Source organism: Planococcus citri, chromosome 1 (assembly GCF_950023065.1).
Source record: "Planococcus citri chromosome 1, ihPlaCitr1.1, whole genome shotgun sequence".
Taxonomy (NCBI): domain Eukaryota; kingdom Metazoa; phylum Arthropoda; class Insecta; order Hemiptera; family Pseudococcidae; genus Planococcus; species Planococcus citri.
In genome coordinates, this window is record NC_088677.1 from 625,811 (window position 1) to 639,569 (window position 13,759).

The following is a 13,759-nucleotide window of genomic DNA, read 5'->3' on the forward strand; positions in this document are numbered from 1 at the left end:
GATAGATTGCCGATCATCTTCATTCTAAAAGTTATTCGTCGCGTGGAATTCTACTCGATTGATTTATAGACTCTTGCTCCTTCAAAATTAGAAAGTAAGCGATAAGTTTAACTTGCAAAACTGAATCACAATAATTTGTTGGAGAAATACTCAACTTGACCCAAACACTTCTCATTCATTTCGGTCGAGTAATTCAAAACAGGGAAGCCTGCGGAGAGCATAAAACTCGAACCGAAGAAACCATTCGATTTATAAATTCATAAATTTTACTTATTATAGCCCGGATAAAAAACTAAATTAAAAAAATCCAAATAAACAACGTAATCGTTAACATTAATCGGACAATTATACAAAAATACATTAGAGCATTACCAGCATGCGTAACAGCAAGACGTAAAACGTCGAACGATGCGTAATAACTCAACGTGATCGAGCGTAACATAATCGGCGCGGCGATACTTTTTCATCAACTTTTAATACTCGTACTACTGTTAATTTGAGCATCCTGTTGCGCATCATTCATTTTAATATTTTCTACATTTTTCAATTCGTCAAATTTCGATTGACTTATTTGACGATCGACGGTGCAAGAATCGTCGTTCACAGCGATACTAGATTCGACGATAACTGAGGTACTCGCGTCGTTCGGTTTAGCGACCGGAGGTGACGTGATTTTCATCTCGTTTAATAAACCAACGGTTAGCATTTTCCAACGCTCTCTTTCTTTTATTCTTAACGCCGAAGATCTATTCCTATTTCTTCGATTTTCCTCCGTACAATATCCACAAATGCAGGATCGCGTGCATCCGGTTCTATCTACTTCTAGTAAGTACGCTTCGTTGCAATTCGCGTACGCGAACAATTGACTAACATCGATTTCGAATGCTTTCTTCGAACCGTACAGCGGACAGATACTAAAAAAATATTGTAACAGTTAGGCGCGAATAAATGGAATAATTATTCGAAAAAACTAAAACGCTACGATAGATTCGACGCACCTGTACTTTTTGCCGTTTAGTTTAGACATTTCATTTTTAATATCGTTAAATACATTCAGAAATGTTTTACGATTCAATTCCATCCCACTGTAGCAATCTTTCAACGCCTACAAAAGAAAACAATTCTAAAAGATTAATTCGAAACAAATGACCGAACGAATACATTCAATGGGCGAGATATATATTACCTCTTCGTACATTCGCATTTCTTTTCTCGCTGTAGCTCTTCTATACAGAGCTTTCAAATTATTCGGCTCGATTTTGAGCACTTCATTAGTGTCTTTAACCGCGGCCGCAAAATTCTTCAATTTCATAACTAAAAAAATTACCATAACAATAGAGAAACGGCACAAACATCGAGTAACTGCCAGAATAGAAAGCGTTTTATAACTAACACGACATGGCTCGATTATTGAACGCATCTGTAGTGGGCAATAAGCTAAGGGATTTCGTGTAGTAATCCAACGCTTCTCGGTATTTTTGATCGTTGAAGTATTTATTTCCAATGGACTTTTCTTCGAGAGCTAAGCGTTCTCTTTTCGTTTCTGGTGGAACATTAACGTATATAAATCATATAAATTAGCCTAATTAACAAAAGCTCTACGTAGAATATAAAAAATACCAAACGGTTGAATATCACATTTCGTAAGAATTGCCTTACTTTGTTGTTCGTCTATTTCAAGATCCCAATCTTCTTTGAACACGAATTGCGATTCGCCATGTCCGTTATACGAACTACTATTGTATAAATTGTTACAACGACTCTATAATGTATAAGTTCCAACCAAGAAAATGAAAACAAGGATAAGTATTATCATTAGAAATGGATTTTTTTTATAGAAAAAACGCGATGTTGACTAATACCTACCTTAGATAATGACTGAATAACAATATTAGAACAGTCTTGATTTCGAATCGGTACATCATCACAGACAATGGAGGAACATCGTTTCTGTTCTTCGTTTTCTTTACAGTACATGTATGTTTCCCAATCCTACAAAAAAATTGAAAAATTGAATCACCCCTGGAATTATAATAAGCGCATTCGACTGCATCGTAATGGCATAAAAACGAGCAAATACGTAACGTACCAACATTTCTTCCATCATTTCTGTTCGAAATTCATCGGCCGACGAATCAGTCAATTTATTGACTTCTGCCGATGAGAAGTAAATACTATCTCCCATTTGAAAAATTCCTCCTCCATAGTCTTTCTCAACTTCAGGCGTTCTCCTGCGATTAATAAATCAAGATGAATAGGCGAGCGACGCGAGTTATTTTTTTGCAAAAGCGTACTTTCAAGTACTTATGTATGTATAGATTTAAGAATATAGACGTAATCTTACTGATAGAAATTGATCACGTTTTTCAGCTGGGAATCAACAACGTTCGGAGATATTTTTGAACTGACTCGTTCGGGTGTTGCCAGGATCTGTTCTTTATTCGACGAATCAGTCATCTAAAATCAAATGAAATACGTATTAATATTCGCATTATCGTCATTGCATAAAACAAAATTTCAAGAAAATAGCATCGCTTACTCACGGCGATAATTTACCTTTTACTGTTATTTATAATGGCCAAATTGGTAGCAATTAATAGCATGAGCACAGAAAACTTCACGATAAACTTTGAAGAGGAGTATCAAACAGACGACGGTGCAGCTCTAGCACGATAAATGATAAAAAGTACTAAATAGAGTCGTTTTGAAAAGTACAATGCATTTTTTGAACAATGATAAAACGATAACACCGATCACTAATAAAAACTTGGTTTCGATTTATTAAGAGTTCATCGCGATCTTTTCGGCGGTATGTAAAGTAAAACTAGTATAGATTCGCTCGAAAATAGACTAAATTCAAACATTTGAACTTTCAAAATTCAAATTAAATTTTCATTCTTTCGAACTTTCGATTCATTTTTTTCGGAGAATGAGTGATAAGCAACAATAACAAAAACTTTCAAAAACTTATCGCATCAGTGTTGCGGCTATACTAAAAAATAAACCAATCATGGCGAATTTGGCTAAAGTTCTTTAAATATTTTGGCGAGCGAAAAAAAATCGTATTTGAATTCTTTTTAATTTAAATGAATTTAAACTTTGCAAATGATATTGAAAAATTCTCTTTCTGCTTATTTTTATTTTATTTTCACAATTTTCATTTTTCAACTTTCATCAGTTTGGCCAGCCAGGCATCTGAAAAACGAAAATTTTTGAAATCTAGTGTGGAACTTTCCACTCTTTCCAAGTTTCTCAAACTCAATGAATTCCTCTTACTATTCAAATTTCCGTAAATTCAGAAATCCTCCTCCCCCCACAAAAACTTTTTATCGAAGATAAAAACTGCAAAAATTCCGTCTGAAAATTGAGCAAAATTAATGTATTCGAAATCGAAATAGCTGTTTTGTCGAATTTCTATCACGCTAGTTTCGAGCAAATTTACAATTCAAGTACCAGTGAAATTACAAACAACCAATGCTTGATGTAATTAATCAAATTATGTTTTTATTTCCATTTCCATACTACACGGAATTGCAAACACAGTACATAATATACATGGTTCATTCTACAAGAACGTATAATGCATACATCGATACAAATAATTTATTCACATTACAATTAATTTATTCACCTTATTAGAGATATTTGGCACTAAATGCAGTCAATGAGTAGCAGGTAAAAAACAAAATATCAAAACTTTAGAATAAGATTCGTCGTTCCATTGATAATAACAATTTTCTTAAAGTATGGCTTGAAAAATTTAACCAACCAATATTACAAAAAAAAATTTAAACATTTTAAAAATATGTCACATACTCTTATATTAAACAATTGAATTCACTTTTGATACGCTCGTTTAGGGAAATTAAATATATAGAATACGCGAACTGAAATGAATTACTCCTCCGATTTCATTCTTCTTAATTTTTCTTTAAGCTGCATAATTTCATTTCGCAAATCTTTACACTAAAATAATCGAAACAATTCAGTCAACAAAAGGCTAATAAAATTAATAAGAATTTGAAAAATATATCAAATACCTGATTTGTTTTCAAACTGCTTTCACCGGAAAATTTGCCATAGTTCGTACTGACCTGGAAATTGATCTTTGTGTCAGGAAGTCTAGCATGGGATCTCTCAAATGAAAATTTCATTTTTTTCTACAATCATTATTGCACAATAAAAACTATTTGAAAACAACATACAGAAATCTTACGAAGACGAAAATTCACCAACCATTCGTAGTATATCCCGATCCGTTATGTCAGAGAGATTTTTTCTAATTTGATTGCTGTATTTATAACGACTTTCACATAAATCTTCAACTGTGCTCTCGTAAAGCTCCATTACTGCTATCAAACAAACAAAATCACTTTTAAGTTATGCTGTTAGAGCGTAAGTATCAACAACATCAACAACGAGTACATGAATTGGTATATTTACTTGAATTTGAACCTGATTGGGGATCCATTTCAGTATTTTATACAGCTCAGAGCTTTCGTAAGGATAATCTAAGATGATGAAAATTGAAAACAAATTTTGGCGCTGAACTTTCACTTCATCACTTCATTTTTTATCAAATTTATGTTCATGAACATCTGATACACACTGGAATCTGGATGGCGTTTCAATTCCATTCCCGGATTCTGCAGAGCCCGGAGCCGGTGCCGGACCCGCAAGCCGGCAAGCGTGATGAACGTGACGAGTACCGACTATACTATTCGTAACGTCGTAAGTCGTAACGTAATGCCCGTAATGGAAAAGTTATTTTATTTTATTTTCTAATTTCTAGTTGGGAAACTTCAGAAACTTGAAGTTGAATTGATGAAATATGAAATGAAGTAGACAGTACCTGCGGTAGTTTCTAAAAAACTGTACTCACCGAGGCCGAAGGCCGAGGGAAGTTAACAGACATAGTATGAACAACAAAGCGACCCGCGCAACCGAGGCGAAGCCGAGGTGAGCGGACACAATGCCCCCCAACCCTGAAAACGGCTACCCTTGTACCCTATTATCCAAAAAAGTAGTAAGTCTAAGTACCACTTCCTCATCCTTTTATAACTTATAACAGATTACTCAGGGCTTAAAACCACCAAAACCAAAACCAAATAAAACCACCATAACCATTGTTTTTAATTGGTTTTAACTTTCAACCACTACCACAACCATTTCAACTTCTTTTTGTAAATTTCAAAAACAACAACAACAACAAAAAACCAATATATTTGAAAAAAATGAAAACCAATTCATTTAAAAACAACCATTTGGGAAAAAAATTTGAATTGAAACAACCAAAACCACCAAAAAGTTGTGTTCTTTGGAGAAAACCACAACCACAACAACCATTTCAATTTTCAAATGTAACCATAACCAATTACAACCAATTCATGAAATGGTTCTTTTTGGTTTTTGCTATTTTTTTTCAATTTTTCCAGACCTGTGATGGAAATTTTCTGGTTTTTTGTCTCAAATCATACTTTTAGTAGTCCTGAATTAGTTTTTGTATAAATTTATTTGAAAATCAAAATTGTTTTTGATATCAAAACCACCACAACCACCAAAACCATTTGAAAATTTGAAATGGTTTTTGATGTGAAAAACCACCACTACCGCAAAAAAAAAAACTATTATTACAGAACCAAAACCACAACCACACCTTATTAAAAAAAATTGAAACCATTTCAAAACCAGAACCAGAAAAACTTTGAAACCTAAACCTTAAAACCAATTGGAACCGTTATGGTTTGTGATTGGAAAACCAATTCAGAAACCATAACCAAAAACCATTTATTTTTGAGTCCTTTAAAAACCACCTACCACAACAACCAATAAAATCCAAATGGTTTTAAGCCCTGAGATTACTCTTTTCTCCCTATTTTTCAAATACTTGACCATTCTAATATGTACTTGACTATTCTACAACTTGACCATTCTAATACTTGGGCTTTACTTTTCATTTTAATTATTTTACAAAATTTTCTTCTCCAAACAAAGTGGGTTGGCAACAAAAATATTTTTCCCTTTTTTTCCCTCTTTTTCTACAACTTGACCATTCTAATACTTGGCCATTCTAACACAAGAGGTGGTACCGAATAATTCAAATCGCAGGAAATGACGGCTAGATTTTGGATGCAGAATCAGGGTTGTACATGTTTAAAACACGTTTAAAACAACTGAAAAAAAACAGAACGATGTTTTAAACAAAAAAGGCCATTTAAAACCGTTTAAAACAGTGTTTTTTTTTGTTTTAAACGTGTTTTTTTTCAACTCCAATTTCCTAAAAAAAACACGTTTTTTTTTAATTTCTTGTTGAAAAAAAGTGAAATTGAACAAACAGTATTTTTAGAGACAAATTTTGTGTTTTGATTCCAATTTTTCAATATTTCTTGAGCTGTATAGCTATTTTATGACGTCACATCTTAAAAATTGATGTCTGATGAACCCAAAACGAATGTATTTGTGTTTAAAACACATTTTAAACGTGTTTAAAACGCGTTTTAAACACATAGTTTTAAACAAGTAAAAAAAACTGTTTTAAAACAAAAAAAACGTTTTAAACAAAAAAAAACGTTTTTTTTGTTTTTTTTAAAAAAAACACGTTTTTGTACAACCCTGTGCAGAATCCAGGAAACCTTCTGCTCATGCGCCAAACATGAAGCTTACGGTGCTGGTGGAGAGAGAGACGGTTTACTGGTTGAACGTGGGTTGAACCAGTGAACCGTCTCTCTCTCCACCAGCACCGTAAGCGTCATGTTTGGCGCATGAGCAGAACGTTTCCTGGATTCTGCATCCAAAATCTAGCCGTCACATTTTGTCTTTTTTTCACCGTTGAATTATTCGTCCATTATATACGGTCGACGACCTAACTGAAAAATTTAAAGAAAAAAAAAAACAAAAAAAAGTGTAAAAAGCCGTAATGCCGTATTTTAAATTAAACAGAGTTTTTTATACAATATGACTTTTTTCTTATTTTCTCATGTAATTATATAATTTTATTTTGTTTGAAATTGAAAGCTCAAACTTCAAAGTTGCGATTGATGCACCAAAATATTATGTGCAGACTGCAGAACTTAACCTATCATTTCATTATTTATAATACTTTGTACATAAATTATAAATTTTAAAACTGGAACTGAAAAAATTTTTAAAAACATGAAAAATAATGTCAACTGGTTTCAATGTTTTTTTTTTTTTTCGTTGAAAAAGTGTGCTTTTAAACGTAACAAAATTCAAAAATGAAAAAACACAAAAGTAAAAACATTTTGTCAAGATGCTTCGCTTTGTAGAAGTTAATGGAATGAAACTCATGAACCTTGGACTTGGACCCCCGCTGAGGCACTGAGATAATTTCACTTACGCATCCGATAAGAAATTTTATTTTTGTTTCTTGTACTCGCTGCGATAAAAGTAGTGGAGTTATAATCAGAGTTCGTGTGTTCGAGTTATACTGCAAGTACCTACATTCCAAAAATGGATTTCGAATTTCCAAACACATTTATCGAAGGCTTTCATATCGAGGAGGATGTGAAAAAGATGCCATATGAAGATTTCACTGACACCGGTTTGAAAATTTCTAAGATTAGTTTGGGTTGTGGCGCATTTGGAGGAATTCTTACTTATGGGTGAATTTTTAACGCAGTATGCCATTTATTGATAATGTATCGGTACCTACTTCATATACGAGTAGGTACTTACTTATTTCTGTCGAACAACCCCTTAATTTTCAGAGATTATGACCAAAAAAACGCAACGGCCACTCTTACGAATGCGATACGAAGTGGCATAAATTTTATTGACGGTGGTCCTCATTATGGGAAAGGTTTAGCAGAAACTTTTTTGGGATCGGTAAGTACCTCCCATAAGGTAAGTTCATATTATACGATAGGTTCTTCGTACCTATTACAACTTTTTCTGTCCAAGTATAGGGATTTTTTCGTAATTTTATGCGTCGCAATTAAGTAATTTTTGTATCTACAGGCACTCAAAGAAATTCCACGAAATGCTTATTACATATCGACAAAAGTTGGACGTTGTGGAAATCAGTTTGACTTCTCACCGAAGGGTGTTAAAATGAGCTTCGAACAAAGTTTGAAACGTTTAAATTTGGATAAAGTGGATATTGTATTTGTAATAACCGTTTCATCGTCAATAGTTGTTGTTTTTTTTGCATTATTAATTTTAAGCTATCGATTGCAAACTTGCAAATTGATTTAAAGGTTCACGATATTGAATTTGCATCGTCTCAAGATTTAATTTTAAATGAAACTTTACCTGCTGTGGAATCGCTGGTGAAAGCTGGAAAAGTCAAATTCATAGGAATATCCGGGTATCCGATATCAACCTTGTGGGAAGTCGTCGAAAAAAGTTCTGTTCAGATCAAATGTGTTCTGACGTATTGCAGAGACACGCTATTTGACTGTTCTTTACAAGATTTTTTGCCTAAATTTCAAGTACGTATCTACGTCTACGTGTTTGATATTTCTTTCTTTCTCGTCGTGTTTTTCTTTTCGGTGGAGCTATTCAAAGTAATTGTAGTGTTCGCATGATTATTTGCAGTCTAAAAATGTCGCTGTCATTAACGCAGGTTGCATAGGAATGCGATTACTGTCAAACTGTGGTCCGCCAGCCTGGCACCCGGCTTCTCAACAACTGAAAGATATTTGTCATTCTGCAGCTGTACATTGCAGAGTTAGTAAACCAATCGACATAACCCGTAACATTTTCAATTTTTTATTTGATCGAATTTTTTTTAGAATAACGACGTTGAATTGGGAAAATTAGCGCTTCATCATTCTTTGAAGCAACCAGGCTCTTGCACTTGTCTTGTGGGTGTAAATGACCCAGAAATCCTACAATCAAATTTGAATCTTCTTCGGTATGGGTTAAATGAAAAAGAAAACCTTGTGCTACAATACATCGAAGAAAAGTAAGTAGAGTACCTACTACCTAGGTATAACGATCGAGTAATATGAAAGGTTGTTTTTTGTTACTAAATGCATAGGTACATTTTATTTCTTTCATTTGTATAGGTATTTCTCGAAAAATATGCGCAGTCATTGGGAAGGAATTGAAATAGAATTGTTCAGAAAAGGTTTGTTCTAAATTAAAATAAAATATTTTTAGGTAACATTTTATACTTATCTATTTATAATATGTACTGTTTTTTTATTATTATTTCATTCTCATACAATATTCTCAAAAAATTATTTGTTTTTATTGATGTAGGTACGATAATTTCGTAGACAACAGATCTGATATGTAGTTGGTTAGGTACTGATTGATTATAAGTTTTAAAATTTCTGATATTTCAACCTTACAGATAAATCTAACATAGGTAATGTAAACTCTCGTTGTAGGTAAAGGTAAGTAGGTATTTCAAAAAAAAAAAAGAAAAGAAAAAATTGCTTCGACAAAACAGGTTCGACATATATAATGAAAAGCATACATAAAATATAATCCAAGCAGACTTTCAAATTACCTATATTAATACGTAATCTGATTTTAACAAATAAAAACTGTCTCGTTATTCTGAACACTTGGAAAAAATGACTACAACGATATTTTAAATTAAAAATCTAACTATATTACGATTATCACTTTCGCTTCCGTAGGTATGTTAAAGTACAGTAATTCTATAAGAAAATAATTTTTGTAACAATAATGATAATGTAGATTTTATACAAAAAACAGCAACAAAAAAACTTAGAAATGAAGAAACACAAAAAATGATAAACAGAATAACAAAAAAAAAACAGGAAAAAAAACATTAAAAATAATTATTTTTGATAAAAAATGAAACTCGTAAACAGGATATTTGTTGATGGCGAGACAAAACGTATTCAAAACCATTTCCTACTTACCTTTCTAAATGCGCAAATTTCTAAAAAGCTCCTTTCGATACAAAGGAAATTTTTGAATAAATAAGGCACAGAGGCACAAATTACAGCAGGTATACAAAAATTTGACCCCTCCCCCTTGGCTTAATAATATACTTGTATGGTACATGGTAATCATTGTAGATATTTGCTTTAAAATAGCGGTAGGATAAATAAATTAAAAATGATACATATAATTAGGTAGGTAGATATTTGAAATGGCAAAAAACACGATAAACTGAATTATTTTAAAATGGAAAAATTTTGGATAAAGTTTCCATTTTTTATTATCTAAAGATGCGGAGATCTTAGTTCTGAATTTCATCGAAATGGATAAAAGTAAGAAAACACGATGGGAAAAAACTTTTTCAAATTTTGAGAATTTGATTAAGTTACAAGTTAGGTAATAAAAAGATAATTTGAAAAAAAAATTAATTGATATAGGTACATATCGTTGCAAGTTTTTACAAAATATATAGGTAAGTAGGTAGGTACCTTACTTATATAGATGAGGATAGTATCAGCTTTTCTAACTTTCAAGAAAAGTTGAATTATAAGGAAGATAATGAGGAAACAACCTACAAATAATAGGACAGTATAGCTAATTTCAATTTCTTTTCTTTCTTCAAAATCTCGACGATTAAGCATAATAATTTATTAATTGAAGCCTCGAATTGAAGCGATAATTCCGGTATAATAAATCAACTAACCAAAAAATTGTGCAGCTTTTATCCTAACAAGCATGATGAACAACCATTTTATTTTGGAATGTTTGGATCTTGATATTCATTTTCTTCGGCAGCGTAGGTACTAAATTGTGCAGCATCTTCAGTCCCAAATGAGCCCATGAATTCCGGATCGACTCCTTTTTCTAAACGTTGATATTCCAATAATGTGAAATATCCCTAAACGCGTGCACGATCAATACATAGGTATATAAGTGTGTTAGCAAGAACGTAAGTTAACGAGAAAAAAAAAGTTTATTCCAAAAATACATACCCACGCGAATATATCCAAGAATATAAACAAAATAGCGAAGTTTGCATTTGCTGTGCTCACATTATTGGGCACCGGGGTTCCTACCCACGTGAAGAAAATATACAAAAATGCTATGAAGCAGAAAAAGCATTCGACACCTGAACAAATTATATCACAAAATTGAAATCGATCGAATGAAAGAGGTTTTGTTTTTTCGATTTGATACCTATAGTGAAATATAACATAAGCGTAGGTCTAGATATGTACCTCCTATGCCTAATCCAGCTCTAATTATTCTTCTGCGATGCTTAACTGATGATGATTTCCACATAAAATATTCGGCGCATAAGAATACGATAGCTTCGACTATTCCCAAAAGGGTGACTTGCATACCTACATAACAAGTGCTCTCTTTGTTTTCACTATAAATACATATTTCTTGATTATATTTATTTGTAATTTTCGATCCGGGAGATATACAAAAATATGCGATAATGCTGAATTTCTGAAAACAAAAACAAGTATCTATACGTGAGATAGGTAGTAGGTAGGTAAAGGTATATTTTCAACGAAATGGCAGGGATTATTTTTAATGCTTTTTACGGGGTTCTTTTATGATTTCATTTTTTCTTAATCAAATGACGGTCATAAATTTCATTTGGCCTGTTGCAAAATAAATGTAATCAATAATTGTGATAGAAATAGGTCAAGGTCGAGTTTGTTGGACATACAGTCGAAAATTGATTTCAAGGTCTTAAATTTATAATTTGTAAAAATGGTTCGACGTGATTATTTTGGAAATTAAATAAAGAATAGCCACGCTTGCAAGAATATTTTGCTGACAAACTACTAAAGCGAAATAAACAACGTGAAATTGTTTGCATGATGCGGAATGAGATGAATGTAGAGACTATTTTCTTACCAAGCATAATAAGAGTATTAGTACTGGCCTCGACTTTAAAAATTGCTGAAAATCTACTTGACCAGAAACTCGTCCAAGACCAAAAGCTTGAGGTCCCGAGTCCATTTTAAAATCACGCCTTTATTAAACTATAACCATGTTTCAAATAAACAAAAAAGTAAGCCAGCTATCAGAGTAGAAGGTATTTATCTATTCGCTTAATCGATAAAAATTCGCATGCGCTGGAGAACTGCGTGGGGTTTATTTCTATGAGGAAGTTTGTTGTGACACTCGAGTGTTTTTTAGATTTTCCATTGAACTTGATGTTTCCTAATTTCATCTGTTAGACTTTTAAACTCCTAAACCTATCTGTATCGGAATTTTTCATATTGTTTTTTTTTTAAATTTATTTATTCGTATCAAAATACCTACCTATTTCCTAGTATGCGTATTCTTCATAGTAATTTCACCCCTCATGTCACACAGCTTTTCAGAATTAATGGTACCTACCTATCTTTTAAAATAAAAATACCTATAAAAAGAGAGAGAAAACGAAGACCACTCAATTTTATTGCAATAAAAATAGAAAAAGATTCTGTTCTTTGTGGTACTTTGACGTCTTAGTTTCAATTTTTTGATAGGTTTAGGTTTAGGTACAGAATAGAATTGATCACACGAGCATAATGTCATTCACGTTTATAAGAACTTTATTAAGTACGTATACTGAGACAAAAATACAGGAACAGGGTCCCCAATGATATTAATCATAGCTTGCGAGAATATCAGGCCCTTGAATCAAAATTAGGAAATACGAATAATTTTTAATGGTCTGGTGATGTTTAATCTTTAGTTGGTTTCATACCTACCTTACTTATCTTAACTTCCGTTCGATTCAAAAAATGATCCATGAGTGCAAATGGCAAAAGCTGTTCCCAATAATTCCCAAAACGACTAAACAATAGGTAAACAATGCATTTCATTGGTCGATTAAATAGACACTTTAGATGCCGATCCATTTTTCGCTTTTATTTATGTGATTTCAGTTTTCAAAAACACAATATTATTTCTTCGTAAATGATTTCTGAAACATCATTTTTGAAACTTCTTTCTATCAAAAAAACTATACTTAGCGTTCCTCCAGAGTTCGAAAAAAACTTTTTTTTTCAGAAAAAAGTAATGGAAGGAAAAGTACTAAGGATGTTCGAAAATTCGAAATTAAAAAACTGAAAATTTTCCATTACAATCACCTTTTTCCCCATAGAATAATTATTGAAATAGGTACCTATATACGTACATAGGCTACATACAAACAAAAACTGACTAAAAAATTTGAAAAAAAATGTGATTTTTGTAAAAACAAAAAACAGAAAAAACAAGTCGGTATACGCGTAAAAACCCATGTTTTTGTTGTTAGTTCTAAATTCTAAACACCATTTTAAATTAATTTAAACGTTGCGTTGTTTGAAACATTTTCATGTAAAATATGTGTAACTGTAAAATCAATCAACTAAATCAGGATCAAATGATCAATCATAGTGATTTCAGATTTTTGAATCCTTGATCCTTGATCGTGTTCCTTGTTCGAAATTCGAAAATTATATAGGCAATAAAATAATGCGCAAAGGCTAAGGCAAAGGCAAAAGCAAAATAATTGAAAAATTGAAAAAAAATTTCTGGCTTACTTAACCAGACCAGTTCACCTGTTCACCTTAGCATAAGCTTGGCTAATTGGCTTGGCGTTTGACAATTAAAATAACATTTTTTCATACATTATTTTATTATTTTTATTTTTAATTTTTAATTTTTTCTCAAGCTCAAGAGTGTGAGAGTGTGCGAACTGCGGAGTTTGGCGGAGTGAGCGTGCCCGTACCATGACGTACAGCTTCGTACCGTAACGTAACGTAATCAATAACCATCCGAACATTGGAACATTTTAGTTTTACTCCTCAATCCATTTTTTAGGCGCCGGAGATGCCGGGTTTTGTTTTTCAGCAACCATAACAGA

The 13,759-nt window shown here is 32.4% G+C and overlaps 3 protein-coding genes across 4 annotated transcripts; 1 reads left to right on the forward strand and 2 right to left on the reverse strand.

The window, feature by feature from the left end:
* Positions 1–248: 248 nt before the first annotated feature.
* Positions 249–2,962, reverse strand: LOC135843816 (uncharacterized). 2 transcript variants are annotated; one of them, XM_065361846.1, is made up of 9 exons: positions 2,544–2,962; positions 2,345–2,457; positions 2,090–2,231; positions 1,867–1,992; positions 1,660–1,762; positions 1,394–1,543; positions 1,187–1,314; positions 999–1,105; positions 249–914 (listed from the first exon to the last, which is right to left on the reverse strand). In XM_065361846.1, the coding sequence occupies exons 2-9, from the start codon at positions 2,455–2,457 to the stop codon at positions 467–469; spliced, it is 1,317 nt and encodes a 438-aa protein (XP_065217918.1). In that variant the 5' UTR covers positions 2,544–2,962; the 3' UTR covers positions 249–466. The 2 variants fall into 2 exon arrangements, with proteins under 2 accessions (XP_065217918.1, XP_065217909.1); XM_065361837.1 differs by having other exon boundaries at positions 2,557–2,961.
* A 4,215-nt stretch (positions 2,963–7,177) lies between these two features.
* On the forward strand, positions 7,178–13,705 carry LOC135843846 (uncharacterized). Its single transcript, XM_065361882.1, has 8 exons — positions 7,178–7,622; positions 7,728–7,845; positions 7,978–8,127; positions 8,217–8,450; positions 8,557–8,688; positions 8,754–8,926; positions 9,030–9,091; positions 13,568–13,705. The coding sequence occupies exons 1-8, from the start codon at positions 7,471–7,473 to the stop codon at positions 13,627–13,629; spliced, it is 1,083 nt and encodes a 360-aa protein (XP_065217954.1). The 5' UTR covers positions 7,178–7,470; the 3' UTR covers positions 13,630–13,705.
* Positions 9,406–11,963, reverse strand: LOC135843853 (uncharacterized). The gene is made up of 4 exons (XM_065361893.1): positions 11,776–11,963; positions 11,121–11,358; positions 10,875–11,011; positions 9,406–10,780 (listed from the first exon to the last, which is right to left on the reverse strand). The coding sequence occupies exons 1-4, from the start codon at positions 11,878–11,880 to the stop codon at positions 10,634–10,636; spliced, it is 627 nt and encodes a 208-aa protein (XP_065217965.1). The 5' UTR covers positions 11,881–11,963; the 3' UTR covers positions 9,406–10,633.
* Positions 13,706–13,759: the final 54 nt, after the last annotated feature.

What these genes read in the sequence shown, in the direction of transcription:
- LOC135843816 (XM_065361846.1), bottom strand. Translation starts at nt 2,457, where the DNA reads ATGACTGATTCGTCGAATAAAGAACAGATCCTGGCAACACCCGAACGA. An exon ending in TGAAATAGACGAACAACAAA is followed by an intron (nt 1,544 to 1,659) that starts GTAAGGCAATTC and finishes ATGTTCCACCAG; the next exon opens with AAACGAAAAGAGAACGCTTA. An exon ending in AAATGCGAATGTACGAAGAG is followed by an intron (nt 1,106 to 1,186) that starts GTAATATATATC and finishes TTTCTTTTGTAG; the next exon opens with GCGTTGAAAGATTGCTACAG.
- LOC135843846 (XM_065361882.1), top strand. Translation starts at nt 7,471, where the DNA reads ATGGATTTCGAATTTCCAAACACATTTATCGAAGGCTTTCATATCGAG. An exon ending in GGAGGAATTCTTACTTATGG is followed by an intron (nt 7,623 to 7,727) that starts GTGAATTTTTAA and finishes CTTAATTTTCAG; the next exon opens with AGATTATGACCAAAAAAACG. An exon ending in ATTTTTTGCCTAAATTTCAA is followed by an intron (nt 8,451 to 8,556) that starts GTACGTATCTAC and finishes GATTATTTGCAG; the next exon opens with TCTAAAAATGTCGCTGTCAT.
- LOC135843853 (XM_065361893.1), bottom strand. Translation starts at nt 11,880, where the DNA reads ATGGACTCGGGACCTCAAGCTTTTGGTCTTGGACGAGTTTCTGGTCAA. An exon ending in TAATACTCTTATTATGCTTG is followed by an intron (nt 11,359 to 11,775) that starts GTAAGAAAATAG and finishes TTTTGTTTTCAG; the next exon opens with AAATTCAGCATTATCGCATA. An exon ending in TCTTGGATATATTCGCGTGG is followed by an intron (nt 10,781 to 10,874) that starts GTATGTATTTTT and finishes GCACGCGTTTAG; the next exon opens with GGATATTTCACATTATTGGA.